At 39.4% G+C, this 20846-nt stretch overlaps 1 protein-coding gene across 5 annotated transcripts in view; it reads right to left on the reverse strand.

The window, feature by feature from the left end:
• Positions 1-1908: 1908 nt before the first annotated feature.
• Positions 1909-20846, reverse strand: part of adgb (androglobin) — a 38236-nt gene continuing 19298 nt past the window's right edge. For 4 of the 5 annotated variants that reach the window (XM_039599475.1, XM_031727639.2, XM_031727638.2 and 1 more), the window contains 19 exons: positions 20641-20752; positions 20300-20438; positions 18476-18590; positions 17486-17653; positions 16453-16582; positions 15987-16121; positions 14369-14462; positions 13532-13663; positions 13089-13242; positions 12696-12883; positions 12423-12589; positions 11320-11447; positions 9865-9976; positions 7750-7883; positions 6764-6919; positions 6546-6630; positions 6357-6459; positions 3453-3636; positions 1909-3315 (listed from right to left, as the gene is read on the reverse strand). In XM_039599475.1, the coding sequence (XP_039455409.1) occupies positions 3112-3315; positions 3453-3636; positions 6357-6459; positions 6546-6630; positions 6764-6919; positions 7750-7883; positions 9865-9976; positions 11320-11447; positions 12423-12589; positions 12696-12883; positions 13089-13242; positions 13532-13663; positions 14369-14462; positions 15987-16121; positions 16453-16582; positions 17486-17653; positions 18476-18590; positions 20300-20438; positions 20641-20752 (2640 nt within the window). In that variant the 3' untranslated portion in view covers positions 1909-3111. The remainder of the gene's footprint in view (positions 3316-3452; positions 3637-6356; positions 6460-6545; positions 6631-6763; positions 6920-7749; positions 7884-9864; positions 9977-11319; positions 11448-12422; positions 12590-12695; positions 12884-13088; positions 13243-13531; positions 13664-14368; positions 14463-15986; positions 16122-16452; positions 16583-17485; positions 17654-18475; positions 18591-20299; positions 20439-20640; positions 20753-20846) is intronic. The other variant, XM_039599476.1, reaches the window with a different exon arrangement.

A 20846-nucleotide genomic window follows, 5' to 3' on the forward strand; every position in this document is an offset into this window, starting at 1 on the left:
AGGGTGGCACGGTTGCCCCTCCAATGGTTCTCCTTGGGCTCTCGCACTCTGGGGGCCTCTGGATGTCTGGGGCCTGGATCTCCTCCATGCATGCTTCATGCCCTGGGGGCGGGGCTATGTCTTCTCTCACTATCCCTCTTCCCCTATGTTTTTCTTTTCCTCCCTTTCCTATCCCCCAGTTATGTCTGTCCTGTCAGTAATAAAATAAAATAAAATAAAATAAAATAAAATAAAATAAAATAAAATAAAATAAAATAAAATAAAATAAAATAAAATAACAAAGGTCAATCAAATGGACCAATACGACAAAGCCGTGATGATCCACTTGGCAAAGTAAATCTGTTGGGCATCTCACTTGGCCTTCAGACAAAAATTCTGATAAAGAACCAAACGGGACAGGCAAAAAACAAACAAACAAACAAACAAAACAATGGACCATGTAGAACCTTCAGTACCTTTCATTATTATGACATTCATGCCCGTGATGAGTCTACATAAACTTTAGGTAGGCCATATTTTGTCATTTGAAGACTGTGAATTGGATTTACTGCTCTACAAGATGTTGATAAAAACAGATTAGTAGTTTTTCCATTGTGGGCTATGGTCACTAGAAATAATAAGTTTGGTAAAGATTTTTCTTCTAAAGGAAAAAAAAGAGAGAGTGAAAGTAAGGGTAAGGGCAACCAAGTAAAGACAGGATATCCTCCAAGTGGAAAATGCCCTTTTTGTCATTCATAAAACAACAGCAAAGAAATTGATTAAGGTATTCTTGAATTATTACCTCTGAAATGTAAAGTGAATTAAAATACCACCACCTCCACATCACTCGGGAATGTGTATTTAGTTCATTTCATCACCACTCAATATGGGTCCATTTAAGAATCAAATATTTTCTTATTACTTGTGGAAGTCACACACCCATTCTCTCTCTCCCTCTCTCACACACACACACACACACACACACACACACACACACACACACACACACACACACACACACACACACACACTCATATACAATGGCTGTCTGTCCCCTTGGTTTCAAGGTTACTTTAGAGTTCCCCTGTTGCTCACAACACATTTGCATCAAACCACCAGCCAACAGCTGCCAATTAACAAACCGCCTCTCTGTTAATACACACATGTCACCGTCAATTAGAGTCATGGGTGATCTCTCTAACAACAGAATAATACAACAGACATACACTGACAGACAACCACTGTATCACAAGCACCCTGCAAGGGAGAGCGAGGTCGGCTTTAGATGTATGGAAACTGTCAAATAACAGCTAATGGTTTAGAAGGGAAAAAATGAACCGGGCAAGTGAGAATGGTGCAACAGTGCAAGAGGGAATGTTCTGTTCCAGGACTGAGGCTTTCAGGATTAGCTTTGTCATGCTGTTGCAAGAGTAGAAACAGTCATTGGTTAAATGAACCCTGACAGAGTGAACAGACACACAAAACACGGCATGAGATGTACACATAAAATAGCGTGGCAATAACACTGTGCTCAAGGCATATTTGTGGAATATTAGATAGATTTGTAGTCTGTATGCATGTTTGACTACACACACAAATGAATTCAACTAAAGTGTTATGCGTATGCTGAATCTGCCTAATTTAGCTCCATAACAGGGAATCATTTTTTGCAAAGAGGAATTTTATGCCATAAGTTTTCAGCAGCACTGTACAAAAGCCTCAGAAGAGGAGCAAATTGCTGCAGGACACACATACTACACAAGCAGGCACATATAATTCTTCTCCTCCTGCTATCTGGTCCACGCATAAACATGCATGCAGTCTAAAATGTGCACATATACACGCGCAGCATAATGATAATTTCCTCCATGCAGCAGCTCAAAAATTGAACTATTTATTATTGTCAATCTTGAGACAGCACAGTGCAGGCATGGTAATGAGAATTTATTAATGTCCACTAGATGGCACCCTCTTCCTTTTCATTTCCAATTTAACTTCTCATTTTTCAGCTGATCAGCCGACTCTGAGGTACACAGAACTACATGCATGCTAAATACTTAACTAAGATAAAGGGCACTTTACCATATTAGATTTATTTGACCACAGAAAAACAAAACAAAACACCGGCAGCATTCTGAGTCTGTGCATTCACTTAGCTTTGATGTTAATCAATCGTTGCCATGTGGCAGTAAAGATCTGCCACCTACCTGTGTTACATTTTGTTATGTGCTTGACTTTGTCTTGGTCTTGCACAATGTGACTGTATCAGCAAGAATATATCAATCAACCGATCAATCAGTACCACTCAGCTTGTGGGAGGTTGACTGTACCCACTATGCATTGAGTCGTACGGTCAATATAGCGACCTTCAAGAAAACTAAAGATTGGGGGAATATAATCAGAGATATTGGGCATCAGAAGGTCCCAGCCATACATTGCAAGTGAGACTGGCTTCTCCGTGAAGCCAAAGGAGGCAAAAGGAAGATCCTTGCAAGCCATGTTTGAATATTAAGTGGTTAAATAGCTTTTCTTTTAAATTCAAAATTAAGTTTAATTACTCAGTACAGAAACTATCACTCAAAAGGAATCCTCAATGTGTCCTTCAAGTTATTTAATTTATAATTTAAACTAAAAACTAGTTTTGCCATAAAAAAAAATCCTTCAGACCTCCAATTCAGTTTTAAGGTTAGCTCTGCAATATTTTTACAGTTTCAGCAAAAGAATTTGAATTTATTCTTGTGTAGAGCAAAGAGAAAACATGAACAGTGAACACTCACTTTAGATTCAAATGAATAAAAACTATAAATCCTGCTTTTATAGCTATTAATGAACAGTATAGGTAAAGAACACATTAAATATCTTATGATCTAAATATTATAATTGTTTGAACATCTTTGTTAAACTACTATCAAACTAGAACATTTAATAAACACTATAGTTAGAGCAACTAGTCATTTCAAAGTTAAAGGGGTAGTGAAAAGGCGAACACACTGAATCATGAACAAATAAACTTCCCATCTGATGTTGTATGGTAAGGCGCACGTAAACAATGCTGGGACACAATGACGATAATTCAGTGTGACGACTTCTGAGATGTCTACTGAGGAGACTGGATGTTGGTGCCAATGACTATCATTTCTTCTTGCCAGCTTTCTTGGCTTGCTTGTTGGGTGGCTGTGCGGAAGCAGAGGTGAAGGCTGCTTTTTCCAGAGCTGCCGACTGGGCCTCCTCCAGAGCTTGTTTCTCTTCTTGTTCCTTTTTGATGCTCGCTCGATGACGGCTATTAAATGCTTCGCACGCATTGTGAAAGTTCTTACAGCGCTGCTCAAAGGCTGCCTGGAAACAAGAGAAATGGCAGAGAGAAAGTAGTTAAAGAATTAGAGGGAAAGGCAGCTGACTCCTTTTCACTTTGATAGTCACAGTGGCTTATTTCTTTCTGTTTCATTACATTCTTCTGCCTCTCTGTCACTGACCTGCATGTTTTGATACATCTCCAGCTGACGTCTCATTAGCTCCATCCTGTTGAACGCCTCCTGTTTTCTGCACTCCAACACATGCTCTCGGACTAACCGGTAAGTCTGGATCTTTTCAGTGCGCTCCCTCTGCTGGGCTTCTTCTATGTGCAAGTCCATCACCACAGGAGAATCCTTTTGGTGTCTACATGTATGCACAAGAATTAAATGTATACGGTGTGCACAGCAGTTTTCTGTCACATGAACTTATACCCATCAAATGAAAATGAATAGAAATCTGAATTTATGTTCAAGTACTTTGTACTATAGCACAGTGTCATTACATGCACTGTAGCTACTGTGTCAGGATCAGGTGTTAAACAAATTTTTGGAGAGGGAAACTGAGGATATAGACACGCCTGTGTGTACACAAGTGTGAATCTTGATGTGCCTGCCTGACACCCTTTAATAAACTTAACACATCTCTTTCTCTGCTCATATTGCAGGCCAGTGTCGACAGCCACCATTAGCTGGACACACGTGTTGGCACGGACATGCGCACGCGCACGCTCACAGCAGGAGAGGATGGAGAGGTGATGGGAGAGGGGCACATCTCATTGGAGTAACGAGCTCATTGGGTCCCTGAAATAGCTCTCTAATTAAAAGACCCAAATATCATCTCATTTATCCTGGAGAGGGATGGACAGAGGGAGAGATGGAGGGAGGGAACAAGAGATGGTGTCAGGGAGAGTAATGGGAGACCCAGGGGGGACTGTAGAGGGAGATTCTTCCCTTTAAAACTCTTACTCTGACAACACAGTCACACACAGGACATTTGGAAAATCACTGGCTAGTCTGTTGGCTTAGCCTTTGGTGCGCAACGTGGAATTTGGGGGGGATTATGGTGAAACTGTTTCCTAACTATACTCGATCAGTTTATACTGTACAGTATGTATCTATATGCAACCAAGGTTAAGGGAAATGTGATTGGTCAATTGCTAGGCGACTTGTACAAAAACCAAAAAGCCCTTTTCCTATTGATGCTCAAAATTAAGTGCAAATAGTTGTTTACGATGGGTACATAGTTGCTCATAGTTGCTTATAATCCTAGATGTGTATTGATATCAAAGATATTTAAAAATTAATCTCTTGGTAATCGTCATGAATTGCAGGTTAAAGGGCCCAAATGTAGACTCTGGAGGCAGAGGGATAAAACAGAAGGTGAGTCTTTGTTTCACAGTTCAAACTAACAATGAAAACTAGAAGCCCAAATTCTAAATTAGTCCAGCAGATCACAGAGAGAAAACACACGGGAAAGTTAACACAAAGACAGAATTATTTATACACATGGGGAGAGCAGGCAAGGAAAGACAGCTGAGGAAAACTAGACACAGTTGTACACAATCAAGACAATGAGGTGGGGGGAAAGGTAAAATAGGAAATAACTAAGAGTCACTAATCACAAACAGACTCTATAAACAGTAACTACTAGAACTCAAATGCAACAAGAACAAGAACAAGGCATGAGTGCAAAAAGCACAAATCAACCAAACATAAAACCCCTGAAGATGACGAAGAACTCGACATTCTAAGTTAAGGACACAGGGAAGGTTAAATAGCACAGAATATAAGGAGGAAAAATATGCTAACTAGCCTTTAAAGGAAACCAGAGTAACATTAAAGTAGAAATCAGAACCAAAGATTAACCCACACAATAATCCCAGCCTCAAAATATAGAAATCAGAACCTAAAATATAAACAAAAAAAATGTAGCTGCAGTAAAAACTCTGTGACTGTTACTGTCAGTCCTTCAGTAACTGATGTCAGTAGTGGAGCTGCTGTATTGTCATTCTGAGGGCTGAGGCACATTTAGCTGTGCTGTTAGAAACTGAAGTCAGCTATATAAGAGGAGGAATGGCAGGTTCACAAATGTTACATTTGTGTATATTTTTAATGCATGAACATCAGCCTGTAAATCCAAATGTTTAGAGATGTCAACACAATAAACTACTTACTCTTTTTGCTGTGTCATGTACTAATCACCCTGATGTTCAGAGTACCCACTCAAATCAAGTTACTATCAAACACTAGAATATGAATGATTAAGTGCCAAGCTATCAATTCATCCATATTCCTAACTATTTATCCTATTTAGAGCTGTGGGATAGAATTTAGAATCACCAGTTAACCTGAGATGCATGTCTTTGGACTATGGGGGGAGGTCCAAGTACCCAGAGTAAACCCAGACAGCCAAAGGGAGAATTTAAAAAGATAAAGAAGAACTAAACAGCAAAATAATATAATGCTTATTATGTAAATAATTTCATTACATTCGTAAAAATGAAAGGTACAGCTTAAAAAAACATTATGTCAGTAGCTGTACTAAATAGCATCCACCTTATCTCCATACATTACACACACACTGCTGTGGCTTGAAGTCCTTGCATTGCCCTTTCAGGCCCTGTTAAGTATACAATGTAACACTGCTGTTCACACTGGACCAATGAGAGCAAAGGTCATAAAGACAGGAAATTACTAACAATGTTCTGCAGATATTGTATGAACCAATCTGTTCCTGAGAACAAGAACACCGACATATTCACCAACACACACACAAAGACACACATCCAAACACACACAAAAATGCCCTAATGCCATAAAGCCTTCCAGCTCTTAATTCAGGTCCACAAATCTACATTAGGTAACTAGACTGCATCCTGCATATTAGCCACAGGACCACAACAGGGGGAGGAAAATGCAAGCATCTGTTTTAAAATACAATGAGATGATGTAACTTTCTTTGTTGGCTGTGTGTCATTTTCCATCTATACCTTCTAAGCTTGCATGCTGGAACAAGCTGAACAATCAAATAGATAGTGAAAGAGTGAAAAGGGACAGAGACGGATAAGTATAGCAGTGGAGAACCTGGTTAAGTGACTGTAGTCCATGTGAGGAAAGGAGCAGGGGGTGTCAGTCAACTTCTGATTGGATGCACTCTGAGAGATGTCTTGACCAGGTCTTGAAGCATCTATAGAAGTACCAATAGGAAAAGCTCACATTACCATACACCATATGAGTTCCCATAAATATGTTTCCATTTCTAAAGATTCATACCAGGATCTTTGTTTTCCTCTGTAGCAGCATCACCACACTCTTTTTGCTGCACTTGTTTAAGAAAATGGAGACGAGACTGAAAAGCCTAAAAGCAAGACATAGTAAATCATTCTGTCTGTGGCGTATGTTTCAGTGTAGCCCACTTAAAAAAAAATAAAAAAATAGAGTACATTATATATTCCAAAAGAAGACAGAATATATTGAATTAAAAGGGTTACCTTGGCAGAGCGTCCCGGCTCGGCCATTTCCCATGCATTTTTAATGGCTTTAATCTGGTCTATTCTTTCTGTGTCTCTCTTAACGTCGATGCCTTTTTCTTTGCTGTTGTCCGTGACAACACGTAGCATCCAGTTTGGTTTAGTTAAGTCAAGGCTCTGCACAGACATTTGCACACAGAGTGCAAAGAACCCACAGAAGAAAATAACACATGCTGAGACACACAAACACTAGAGCGGAAGGTTGGTTTGCTAAAGTACGTATGTCTACTTCAAACTTAGTTTTTTTGCCTTTGTTTTACAGAACAGATAACTTTTAGTTTATTTGGAGATCGCTTAGTGTCTTTTCTCCATTAAAGTTGCGCTTACCATCAGATTTTAAATGAAAAACGAAGGAGGTCAATATTAGAAAAACTTTTAAATGTCACCGTGCTTAACGTGTGAATTTAATGTGTGGCACAGCTTTGAACAAAATGCTGCTATTATGTGGATAGGTTTATTGAGTGGTTCTGACTGATGAACCAAGTTCTTATCTGAGACATCTGAGACTATTATTCACACTCACCATGCAGATTATGTTACCATGCATGGTGAGTGTGTTTCAGACATCCTGTATACAGGCAGGCCAGAGATTTGGTTCACCCTGATATGCATTGCCTAGCATTTCATAGCTGGATGAACATCTTTGGAGAGACGTGAACTACACCGTCAAAACAAATGCCTCCATCCTGTACTCCTCAAACTACAACAAGACCTCTGTGACATATCTTAGCACCTTCTCTTAACTTAAAAGTCGCTGTGAAAAATACATTTAGGTAAACATGGCCTTCAATCTGAGTGGGTGACTGTATAAACCAGTATATACATGTGAATGCATGCATATACCTTTCTATAAGCGCTTTTATATTTCTAGTCCTTATGTGCAGTTGACAGACTTGCAGAGTTGTGGCGTTTTGTCTTTCCTGTACCGTACTGTAGTAATATATTACCGTTTCGTTAGCAGCAGCTGACTTCCCCTTGTCTCCTTTGGTTTTGCGCTGGGTTTTGGCTGCATCAGACTTGTGGCCGTCACGATTTGGTGTGTTAGTGGTTGATGAACGCTTTATATCCTCAAGCTTGCTTACTGCATTATGAAGCAGAGATTAAGAACATTAACGTTTTCTGTTGTCTTCTAAAAAATCTGCTGTGCATTTAGCTGCATAAATACTTTAACTACGGTGTCCACTTTACCTTACATCTAGATTTAAATTATTTAATGTTCTTATTGGGAAATGTTAAAATTTTAGATTTTTTAAATATTTTTTCTAATGTGAAATGTTAGAATGCTTCAGTTTTGAATGCATGCCATGTCTATAGACATTCAAGAGTATCAGATATTCACATTCTACTTAAACAATTAAAGATGGAGACTGCCACACAAACAGTGCAGGTGCTGTGCGGCTGAACATGTGCTAGATGGCACTGTTGCACTTTAAAAACTGAGTCAGATTCAATCCCCAGCTTAGATGAAGTACTAACTATGAGTCTCACTTCTCTGATATAAAGGCGTAATAATCCATCATTTAGCTGACACCCTGCCATTCTGCCTGAAGAGCTTTGGTGAATACTCAATGACTTACTCCTATCTCAAGACATACAAAAAAAAAAAAAAAAATCAATGCTAAAACTGGATGTGGACAACTGTGCTGTTGTAATTTATCCCAAAAGGATCCTGAAAACTGATTTAAGTTGGACATGCTTGAAGAAATTGTAAGAAAAGACTGTTGTGCGTTCTCATGGTAACGCTGCAAAGAACTGAGGTTGACTCCTCGAACAGTAGGACTTTAGGCAAATACGTGAAAATGTGCATGCATTCAAAAACATAAGCAATGCAGTTTTTGCGTTAACTACAGATTGTTAAACAGCTTGTTAAAGAGGTTTCAAGGCTTGGCGTGCCATGTAGTGCGTGCGTATCCATGTAGCATGCAGGGAGCATGATCAAGGGCAGAGGCTCACCACTGAGACAGAGTTAAACTGGATGAAATTAATTCACTTTCCTGCTGAGATATTTCCCAGGACACCAGGGGGCAAGAGCCAGCTTCATTTGACATCCCACTGACCCATTTTCATAAGCTTAGGGAAAACATAGAAGGTTTTGTATGGACACTGGCATATAGATAGATATGTGGGCTAATGTGAGCATAAAGTGGCAAAAAAAAATCTGAACATGCAGGAAAAACGACATTTAAAAACACAGAAAAACACTGTCTATTTATGGCAGTCTCAAATGACAGTGTATTTTACACACTGACACGCACATACACACACACACCCAAACACACATGTCACCTGTAGATTTCATATCATGCAAATGGAATAACTGAATGGTTAAGTACGGGGAACATTGGCATCAGCTCCAGAGAAAACACAACGGGAATTCGTGATAGCAAGCTTGCTTTCCTCTCCAGGCATTCATGCACGCTCTCCCCATGCAGCACCCCGTTCAAATCAGCATCGACAGATGCTGCGATTATTTCATCCCCTTCAATTTTTTATTTTTTTTAAGAAGCTTCAACCAATTTCAAAGACGTGATTTTTCAATTGATCCAATTTGTATAGCATGATTAAAGGCAGAGAACCAAGAGCTGGTGGCAGAGGACGGGATTACTGCCACAGCCAGCGACCACTGGGCACAAGAAATCACACTCTGTGATCTGCAAAAGCAGCTGCATTCATTTGGCTTTCATTAGAGTTGTGATTACAGGCCCATGGCAAGTGGAAGCAAAGAATAAACTGTGCCTGTCTTGGCCCTTGACACTGCCTACTGAGTATCACTCACATTTCAGACTGAGCACAAAATAAACTGTGCGAAAACAAACATTAAGGGCTTAGTAGAAAATCCATTCAGAACCAAGTGCTTAAATGCTGACAAAGTTTTGATGGAATAATAAAAATGAACTGCTTCATGGCCCATTACAGTCCTATCTGTGAGAAGATTCCTTGCATTATAATGAACAATCCAATCATATGTGTATGTTTTCCAGGAAAAAGATGCAAACAGGGTTTCTTTCCTGCCTGTCCCCTTGGAAACCGATGTGGTAATAGTAAATGCCTTGAGTATGTACCTCTTGTCTCATTGTTCTCCAAGTCTTTGACTGAACAGGCAAAAGCCAACTGGGATTCACTCAGATTCCAGGTCTTATAAAGCACCTCTGCCTGCACCACGTACTTGTGAACCTGTGAAACATGGATGAACAATGTATAACACCTGCATCAGAGTACAATATAACGCATTACACACATACAAAAAAAGGCATATACGACATGATATATGCAGGAATCAAAACTATGAACTAAAGCCAACACAACCTGATAATATATTATAAACATCTGCATCAGTGTTCATGACACAGGGAGACAAAAAAAGACCTAGAACCCACTTTGCTGCTGTGGTAAACAATTAAAGTGCATGTTCACCACAAAAACAGAGTGAAGGCAGAGGGCTGGTTAACCAAGGTTATCTCACGTAACACCCACGTCCATCAGGCTGAACAGAAAGGACAGAATTCAGACAAAATTCCAAGAAGTAAATCAAGCGTATAAAGAAACACAGAAAAAGCACTACAAAAAATAAAAGTGGCATATATTTAATTTTTTTCCCCATTCGCTTACATACATCTTTGAGCCCCCCCCAACTCACCCTACACAAGTCTTTACAATTATTCCACCATTACGATGCATCATTGTGTGTGTTGTGAGTCCCTGTGGCAAACAACGCCACCCTATTCACTCACCCTCTGCTTTAAGTCTTTATCTGCTCTAAGCTCTAATCAATAGCTGCTATCAGTGTCATCTGACATTATCTGTCTTAGTGCTACTGACTCACTGTGTTCCCAAAAAAAGATTTAAAAACACACATGGCGTATCCGAAGCGAACGTCTTAACACGTCTGTAAAATTATATGTTTTTGTAGCCTTAATTCACTGCTTTAACTGCGGCATTAACTGTGTGTATTTGTGAGAATTTGCCGAGGAAAAGCGATTATTATTCACCAGATGCATCACTGTAAAAAAAAATCACCACAGAAAAGAATGAATAATAATAATAATAACGAATAATAATAACTATTTTTCATTTTCCACTGTGTGTGTGTGCATGTGAATATGTGATGATACACACCTACAGAGCATAACATATGCTTTTGCAACCCTTAAACTAAGACAACAGGTGTGTTAGATGGGGGGTCTTCAGACATTACAGTGAGTCATAAATCATGCACAAATCATGGCTCCCTGACAAGCACTGATAAGTCAGACAGTAAAAAAAAACACCCCTCCAGTTTTTGCTGCTCTCCTCTTCTTGTCAAATTGTGTCTCTGAGAATGTGAGTGTGGGTGAGACTAAATTTGCGTGTGTGTGTATGTGTGCTTACAGGCGTAATCTGGCAGAAAAAAATGATATCAACAGGCAGCAAGCACGTGGGTGAGAGAGACAGAGAGGGAAAGTGAGATACCCATGAAAGTGAGAATAGTTAAGTGTTTGAGCAGTAGCAGATACCACGCAGACAGTTGTCAGTGATACCATAGTCTCTGTGGGAGGCTGGTACTGGTCAGATGAGGAGATAGATTTTTTAACTGCGCTGTCTTCCCCTTCGTTTTGCTGGAGAGTGTTCTCCGAAAGAGACTGCTCCTGTTTCTTTTCTTCAGTGTCTGTAACAGAAAGAGAAATCTATTAACGCTGATAAAAGACAAGAATAATGAATATACTAGGAAATATTTTATAAACACTCTAGCATCTGGTCCAAATAAGTGCAAAATTCTAAAGCTCTTCTCCTATTATTTTAACATTTAAAATTAACTCTGAATAACAGGTAGAGTTCCAGCATATTAAGAACACTTGCTTGTGCTTTCCGAAGTGGTTCAAGGGCGGTTTTGTGTACAATTTGGTTTTACAATGAGCATACAACAGCAGAGCTTTCTCTCAGCATATGAGTGAACAAAAAGTGCCACATTTAAAATGTTTTCTGCAAAACGAAAATCATACTCAAAAGGTCGGGAGGAACACGGAACTCTTTTAAGGAGGATTTTGTAGAAATTGCTGGCCAGCTGTGGATTGTTGGACAGCTAGAAGATGAAAATAAAAATGAAATAAAAGAGTAGGAGGAAAGATAATCCTCTTTTTTTAAGTACAGCATATGTTTAAAAAAAACAAACCCTAATAATATTAGCAATATTGAATGCTGAATCTGTTTTAACATTAGTAGCATACCACCTTCCTCATAAATTTGACGTGTCTTGTGTGTGATGCATTTGTCTTGTATATTTGTGAAACACTATAAATGTTACTGTAAGCAGAATAAAGATTCAGGTTTGCTGTTGGCGACTGTAGTAGCTCTCACCAACTAAAACTGCAAGGTGGAATTTCAAGAACTACTGAACAACTACGGTCACAAAAGGTTACTGAAAGAAACAGTAAAACTGTGAGACAGTTAAATTGGTTTCGTATGCCGAGTGTTAAATTATGAAACACAGATCATCACAAATGAAAGAGATGCTGTCCAAGTACTGTATCTTTCTGTCAGCGAGTCTTCCAGATTTTCATGCCAGTAAATGCCACTTTCAATCCAGAACAACCTCAACAACCTTCATCAATAGCTTTGGTTACTGCACCTAATGACACCTCACCTTTGTTCGCCAGGAAGAAAAAAACAGGAATCACCACATGGCCCTTCCCGGTTTTGCCAGCTACTTGTTTCTCATGGTCCAGAATGGATAGACGTATCAAGACATCTGGATGGGAAGTTTGAAGCTGAATGGTTCCTATAGTGTCTGTTGTTACATGTACTCTGTAACTATAAAACACTTCACATTATTAGAGCATTAAACTCTCTTAATAAAATGCTTTTTCCATTTTATTAATATTAAAAAATAACACTGTGTGCCATACAATTCTCTTACCGACAAATGAGATTTTTGTTATTTGGAATGTAATAATCCCGGAATTCCTCTACTGAGAATTCACTAACTGGAGTGTCACGGGACAGCTTTGGAAGTGGCTCCTTTGAGCCGATCAAGCACATCCTCCACTTTGCGCCAGAAGGGGGTAATTCAGGTGTGATAGCCTCCGCTACAAAGGTATAACCAAGCTGGGCCAAGGGATAGAAAGTTCATCATAAAATTATAATTTTATTTTAGAAGGGAGGTATATTGGAAAGATAATATCAATACCAAATACTATAATAAAGAGTTTTAAAAGGATTTATTTTATATATAATACTAAAAAAGTTCAAAAAAGGCACCACGCAAAAAATTTACATCAAGTCGTTTTTTACAGTTGTCATATCCACACACCTTATTGGGTTGATAGACATGGGGTGCTACTCTGTTGAAGACCATGTTCATCTCCTCTCCTGTGTCATTATTTATGACGTGCAGCAGACAATTAGGGATTGGAGAGTAGACCTTTGGTATCACCAGCATCTCCTCAGAAACCAGGAAAATCTCTCTGTGAACGAGTAAAAAAATTAAGCTGATAATATATCAAATTCTGCTACTTGGTACTGTTAGTATTGAGAAATATTTTTCTAAACTTTGTTTAGCTTTATCAGCATAAATCTGCTTTAAGCAGAGACATTATCAAAGGAAGAGACGTCAATTCTAAAGAGACATTTATGAGCAACACCAAAGATAGCACGGCTAGGTAGCAAGGTTATAAGAGGACGTCATGCATTTCCACCAGGGTTTTCCAAGAAGCCTAGGAATTCTCTTTCACTGAGTCTACAATGTTCTCTGACCTAAAGACCAAGACCCATGAGTTGGCTGTGTCTGGAAGAGAGACAGTGTAATCAGCAAAGGCGATTTTAGTCCATTCATCTCGTAGACATGGGTAGAGGTCTGCTTTCCTCTTAGAATTTTTGATGATATCCCTGTGCAAGAAACATAGAAAGTTCAGAGCACATTTAGAAATTTCAGCTTAAACTAAAACCATGTCATGAATACAGTATTAATAATTAATTAACCCTAACATTAAAATAATAAGTATTCATTACGAAGTCCCAGAAAACAATCTATGCCTCTTTCATAAGAAAAAACCAAGATGCACTTTGCTTTTTAGTGTGATCTTTGACTTAAGTGATTATTTCTGTCAGTTAAGAAAAACACATGCTCAAAGGATCACAACCCCCCCACCCCCTTCATCCGCCGTACACACATTGACCGAGCTTTTATTGCTCATGCACACACACATGCATCCCCAGGCAGCGGGTCATTCGGCAGACGCTGGTAGCTGATTGGAACGGGGAGAGTATAAACAGCAGATGGTACCACTGGGAAAAGATGGAACACAATGTGGAAAATGCTCCCTGCATGTCCCCCACAGGCTGCCACAACCAGGAGAGGGAGCAGATTCTGGACATGCAGTGCAACAGAGAGGCTAAACGCATGCCATGCAATATACACAGCATTGGCACCGGAATGCATTTGCAGCGCTTTCATATACTTTCAAATATTTGTGTTGCCAAAAAAAACCACTACGTTAGCTAGACTCACCATGTAAGCGCACACGGTTAGTACATTTTTATTACTTAGTCACCTCTGTCATACACTTTTATAGACCTCAGTTGTTCATTTACCTCAGCAAGAAAGCTGCATGTTTGTGTGCATCAGATTCAATTGTCGACCACAGGGATGAAAGGATCTTGGACGCACTGAGGTTCTCCTTCGTTCCTTAACGACATGAGCACACGCACAGAAAAGTAGCCTCCATTAAAGATGAAAGAAAAATCCATGTTGCTGTCAAACGCATGAAAAAATAATTGAAGTTGACCTAGTTCAGAGTGGGAAGCAGATATTGCAAAGTGCATTTTTGCTTCACTCAGCGATAGGCTAATAGGAGAAGATTAATCTCACCTTGGCACTTAATTTTCACACTCATCTCACCTGAGAGGTAACCCCTCTGACAGAATGCAATTTTTGACAAGGAATCCTGCATGCTTGCGAGTATGCATGTATCAGTCAATGTGTGCTTGTGCACGTGGGCAAGAGAAATGCTCAGAAGAGACCGCTTAATGCTGTATTTTTTCCCACGTTCACTGTGGCAAAAGGAACGAACTTAACTATGTTAGGCCAATTTCATAAAAAAAGTCAAGCTGTTCAGTGTGTGCATGTACATAACGCTCATACTAATGTCACACGACCACCAGCATTATAATTTCGAGATGCCGGCAGACTGACTCTAATGATGTGGGTATTTTAGATGTCTCAGATACTCAAGCTACATTTTCAAGCCATGGGAAATTAGGCACTCTCTCATTTATGGTGTATTACAGTGCCGCTTTAGGCAAACCTCGCATTAATGAAACTGTCCATACGCCCATATGTACAAGTTACTCAGAGGGGCCACAGTGTCATGTGTTGTTGCCTGGAGAAGGCACGGCAATAAAATGGCTGTACATCGCCTTCAGTGATTCCTTGGGAATCAACAAACAGTGATGGACCTTCACATTAAGACGATTACTGTTACATTACCTCTAAAAACACATCCAAATATTTTCACTAAAACTGAGGGAAATTTCTAATTTACCAGAAAACTGTTCAAAAGCAACGCTGATACTAAAACAGCATATTATTCCAAAGCCAGACTGGAATAGCTGCACAACACTGTCTCTATGTAATCTCTCATTTTTCCTAGAAAGTGTCCACTGCTTCCCCGTCTTCTCTTCCCTATCTTTCTGTTGATGTCACTAATGAACATCAGTCAGTGATGCAGGAACGCTGTTTGCACATGTATATGATGCGCATGTTTCCTCTACGTCTGTGTATCCCCGATGTAGTTAGCCTCCATCCGTCAGGATTTATTAGTAAGAGTGGCAGTCTCATCAATACATATTTGCGTTGCTGCTCAGGAGCTCGATGTACGCCAGCAGGCTAAATTATACAGTGAATGCAGAACTAACAGGTGTTTTGTGTGTGAGGGGTTTTTTGGATAATAAATGACAATCTAGCAATGAAAAACAGACCATCCTGTGTTTTTGTAGGTTTTTTTGCACATTTTCTATGCATTCTTAAATTGCTGTAGTTGCTGTGTCTCTCTTCTCCTTCACAGAGCACAGAAAATAAAGTATTCAATGCCGCTGTCTACTCAAAAGCCAGTATTTTTTATCATTGATTTGAAAGATGAGCTTTGAATCACACCACTTTCCTTGAAATATTATATTCTCTGTGTATGCGCGTGTACATTCAGTTGTTTACCAGGTTTTGAGGCATCAAGGATCTCGCGCACCAAGTGCCCTCTGAATCCAGCCTGCAGAATGGTCACTGCCTTGACCTCTCTGTCTGTTGGCTCCCTGTCGCTCCACATTTCTGGGGGCTCCAAATCTGCATTTACTTAACAAGCAGAATGAGGGCATAAAACAGCAAATTGTGGGTGAATATAAATTAATGAAAAGAGCGACACTGCATGTAATCAAAGACACATTCATTTAATATTCTTTTGATTTAATGTGTAGTTGCAATCTTATGATATTTCTAATGTGAACAATTACTTAGGATGAGTCAGTGCCTTACAGTGTTTAAAGCTACTGAGTTTCGCAGGTATAAAGACTTTTATAAGCTGCACAACTGACAGAAGTGGTCTTTTACAATTACATGTACAATCTAATGTTATGTATATAACATGATAGCGTACAATATCTGCAAACAAATAAGTGGCACCTACATATAGCGGGGTATTCTTCAGGGAACAGTGAAGGGTCAGCAGTGAGAGCTTGTACAGCAAACTGCTCGTCTGCTTTCAGCTTTCTCCCCAGAGCCTCACACAGCATGTGGTAAACTGCCAAGTTAAACACCTACAAACACCAGCACACATGCAGTCATGGTAAAAAGAAAACACACCTTCTGTCAATTCTAAGGTTTTACATACCAGGACATAACAAGCAAGCAAGCCTGAGCAGGTCTTAAAATCACCTGAATACAACCTGAGATGAACACCAACATATGGCATATTACAATGTGTCATTTATTTAAAATATAGAAGGAGTGTGTGAAAAACCAAGTACACCTTTACTGCTTCCATTTGAATTAGGAGGGTAGGTAGCAGCCAGGACCTGCTAATCAAATAGACGTAATTAATTGATCATCAGCAAATGTGACCATTTGGGTGTGTGTAACACAAGGCCAAGGAGGAAAGACAGCAACTGTCTTTTTGCTGCGGTTGTACATTTTGCAAAATTGTAACTATGTGAATTCATAACTCCTATGACCAATAGCCTTTCATGTGTAGGAGGGTTGTTAGGCCCCACATCAGTCATTACCATTACCTAAATTCTTTAAATAAAAACCCTTTCTTCCATTGGTATCTTTGTAAGGCTTGTGAAAAATGCATTCTGTTCCAAGTAAAAGACACCACAGTTGCATAAATATGGACTCCATTGAGGAAATTCAGAAATTCTGACCAGTCAGAAATGATTATTCCTCAGAGCTATTGTAAATCAATGTCAATTAAGCAAAACACTAATTTTCTATAACAGCCAAACATATTTACTCAATAATAAATTAAGTTTCTGGTAATTCAAAGCCATAAATCAATTTATCTAATCTAAATTAAAGACATGGCCTAACAACTGTAAAATGAATTTTTCAACATGTAGATTTAGCAGCTGTCAACTGTCAATGACTTGCCAAAGGTATAAAGGATGCTGAGCTATGCACTCTACATAGAATCTAACTGTGTGCACCTATGAGCAAACTACCTTGCAGTGCTCCCATTTTTCCTGGGTGGTGCTGATGTTTCTGGGACAGTGAGTTTCTTCCAGACTCTTTCTTAGTGCTGGTTGCTGCTGCTTATCACTAAAAGAAGCCACCAATCTGGACAGGGCCCTAAAGATGGAAGAGGCCTGCTCAATGAAATGGACACTTTCCTATTAAAAGAGAAGAACAGTTGGGAGGCATCTCAGTTTTATTTAGTGTTGGGAGTTTACAGAGAAAGAAAGTAAACAGGGACAGTGTATCACGCTACAATCTGGTGCACTTCCATGGTGATCAAATCAGAATTGCTTATAGAACATTTGCTATATGCACATAAACAGTGATGGGCTAAGGCTACACAATTGACAAAAGAAAGATGAAAAATATACATTCAGCCATACAAAGGTAAGAGAAAATGTGTGAGAGCAGAGTCACTGTCTAACATGATGTGATTTTTTAAATTGAAGCTGGAGTAAGCCCAGTTTCAAAATGCCACAGTGAGGACATTGCAACAAGGGCAATGTTATCCTCTTTGTCACTATGTTCCAATAAGCTCTGCTTTTTTAAAAATAATGTCATGAGGTAGGATAAAAAGTTGCACATATTCTCTTTAGTTTCCCTTTATTTTGTTCTGTTTCAGTGATTTCACCAGAAAATATCATGACAGATGTGCTTAAATTGAACAGCATGAGGGCTAGTTTCTTCATGTGTTTAACCACCCCTTATATTTCATAGTCAGTATGTGCCCCTTTGACCCTTTCTATTTACATATACTGTATCATCAAAGCGATCACTTCTATTTTTGTGAACATTTTCCTGGAGATAAAAAAAGAAAGAAAGCCGTTTACATGTCAAATCTTATATCAGAAATGTGAATTTATTAGCAGCATGCTGCAGAAAACGCTGCAGGATAATATTCTGAAAGGAGCGCCACTGCTCAGAAAGCCACCCATTTACTACAATGGAATTGCCATCATTGTCATAAATAAAGGCACCTTCGTAAGGTGTGGCATGATGGTTTCTTCCTCTCCAAAGATAAATGGTGTCTTGCTGCAGAGGTGGACATGGTAACCCAATGCTGCATTTATGTGGATGCACAGCACATGCCGCCTGATGGGGAGAGCACAAAAAAAACGCATTCTGAAAGCAATCACTCATTCATTGCACTTTCCTAAAACCTGTGGTTTCCTGCCTATTTGGCTTGTGACCTTCAGTCTGTCCACAGCGGGCCTGACGTGTGGCCATTAGTTCAACCGCAGAGTGATGTTTCCTTTTTAGATTCAACTATAAAACTATCTAGGATAAAGAAATCAAAAGAAAATCAAACTATTTGTGTAGAATCACCAACTGTTTTTGTCCTACAACCACATTTCCAAAAAAATTGCTTCTGCATTCTGTTTTTATTTACATTTTGCTGTATTTAACAATTAAAGCTACTGACAGAGAACGCGAATAGCACTGATAAACTATGTGATGGTCTGGTGCGAAAACTTGGGTCCTGTAATTCATGTAGTTGTTAATAGAAGCTACAAAATCAAAGAGAAATCCCTTTCTTTTTTTTAGCATTAGAGGAGCTATGTTCCCGTCAAATAATACTGACTAGGTCAGACAGTCAGATGTGCAGTAGCCTAATGTCCTCTCCGCCAAGTACCAAACTGAGTTCACAAGGCCTGGTCAGGCATGAGAGAGTGGAGCTCCACTTTCTTGGCCCCATTAGCTTTACATAATTTAGCCATTACAGCCCTAACTAGATGGATGAGCACTGAGGCGGAGCTGGGCTAGTACTGTGGAAACATTCAAAAGGGAAATAAATGCGAGCGAGACAAAAGAAGATGAGGCGTATGGGAGAGAAGACAGTGAGAAGAAACTAAAACAGAAACTGAGACAAAAGATTAGGCTTAAAAACAAGATGAAGTAATGACAAAAACCTCTTTAACATTAACAGATTAGCACAGATCATCATGTGAGTGGCGAGACCATAAAGTTTAACATATGAAAATGGGCATACAAAGAGAGCTTTAAAATGATTGCTGCCCAGAAGCAATATCAGATATTATGTCTTGGAGAGCTAATACTATGAGGTTTATGGGCATTGTTAGTTGAGTGCTGTGTGTGTGATTATGGCTCAGTGGTAATTGCACTCCTCCATACCTGCACCTGACCCCAGAAACTAGGCCCTCTGCTTCTAGGCCAAGTCACACCCAATAATAGAGACTAGGACAGATGCTTTTTACTGCTTTTCAGAGCATCTGAGGTAGGCAAGATATCCTCTGCAGGGTACCCTCTGCAGGATACTCTACAGCTTTGCAGAACAGATCTTTGCTCAGCTGTATAAATCCCAACAAGTGTGAAACATGAACATTTTCTTTTCTTTGTCAAAAGATCTCACAGGTGCTGTACAAAAAAAATCACCATTATTAGAACAAGTTCCCGTGATGACAATTACATACCGCTTAGGGTAATTTAGGATTATGAGAGTAAACGTGAAGGAGGAGAATTGAAGTGTTGAGAAATGCTAAAACAGCTGATTTTTGGTTTCAATACATAACTTGACAATGAAGTCAGAAGATCAGGTTTAAAGCTGCATACGGATGAGATTAGAATGGATACAACTGTAATGCTTTTACTTAGTATTGTGTGTTGAGTGTAATGTTTTATTAGGAAACCATAGTATCACCAAAATCCTAGGCAAAAGAAACAATGGAGCATAATAAGTACAGTACGATGATACTGCAATGGCATTACTGCAAATTTAATCTAAGCCTATCATTTTGATCAAAATACTCTACAGTTCTTAATATTAATCAGTGCTGTCCTACCCCGAGGGCAAGTTTAACACAGCTGCCTTTGTGGAGGTGGTCTTGATGGAGAGAAATGGCAGCTGAGACTGCAGACTTGTCCAGGAGTGTGGCACGGCGATGAGAACTGCAGACCTATGTGCTGCTGACATTTCCTGTTCTGTGAAAGTGGAGTAAAAAAATAAATGCACTGGTGGCTCTCTGCAGGGAACACAATTACAGTGGTTTCACAAAATAAAAATAAAAATAACCCAAAATGTAGATTAAATACGTCTTTGATGCACGGTTTGTACCTGCGAGGAGAGTTAGTGTTTGTGTTTCCATGTATGTGTGTTTGTGTCTGTGCGCTGATAAGCCCTTACTCTCCTCAGCTGCATGTCCCCAGAGAAGAAGAGCAGAGAAGCTGATGAGGATCTGGGAAGGTTGCAGGCTGTCCACACACAGGTAATAAGTGCCTCTCACCTCTGGACACTGCTGGAAGAAACACAGACACAGAAAAGGACAAGTGGAAGAGAGAAAGAGCAGAAAGCCGTTGGGAGACATGGAAGATAAACTAATAGAACGGTGG

The sequence above is a fragment of the Oreochromis aureus genome, linkage group 15 (assembly GCF_013358895.1).
Source record: "Oreochromis aureus strain Israel breed Guangdong linkage group 15, ZZ_aureus, whole genome shotgun sequence".
Taxonomy (NCBI): Eukaryota; Metazoa; Chordata; class Actinopteri; order Cichliformes; family Cichlidae; genus Oreochromis; species Oreochromis aureus.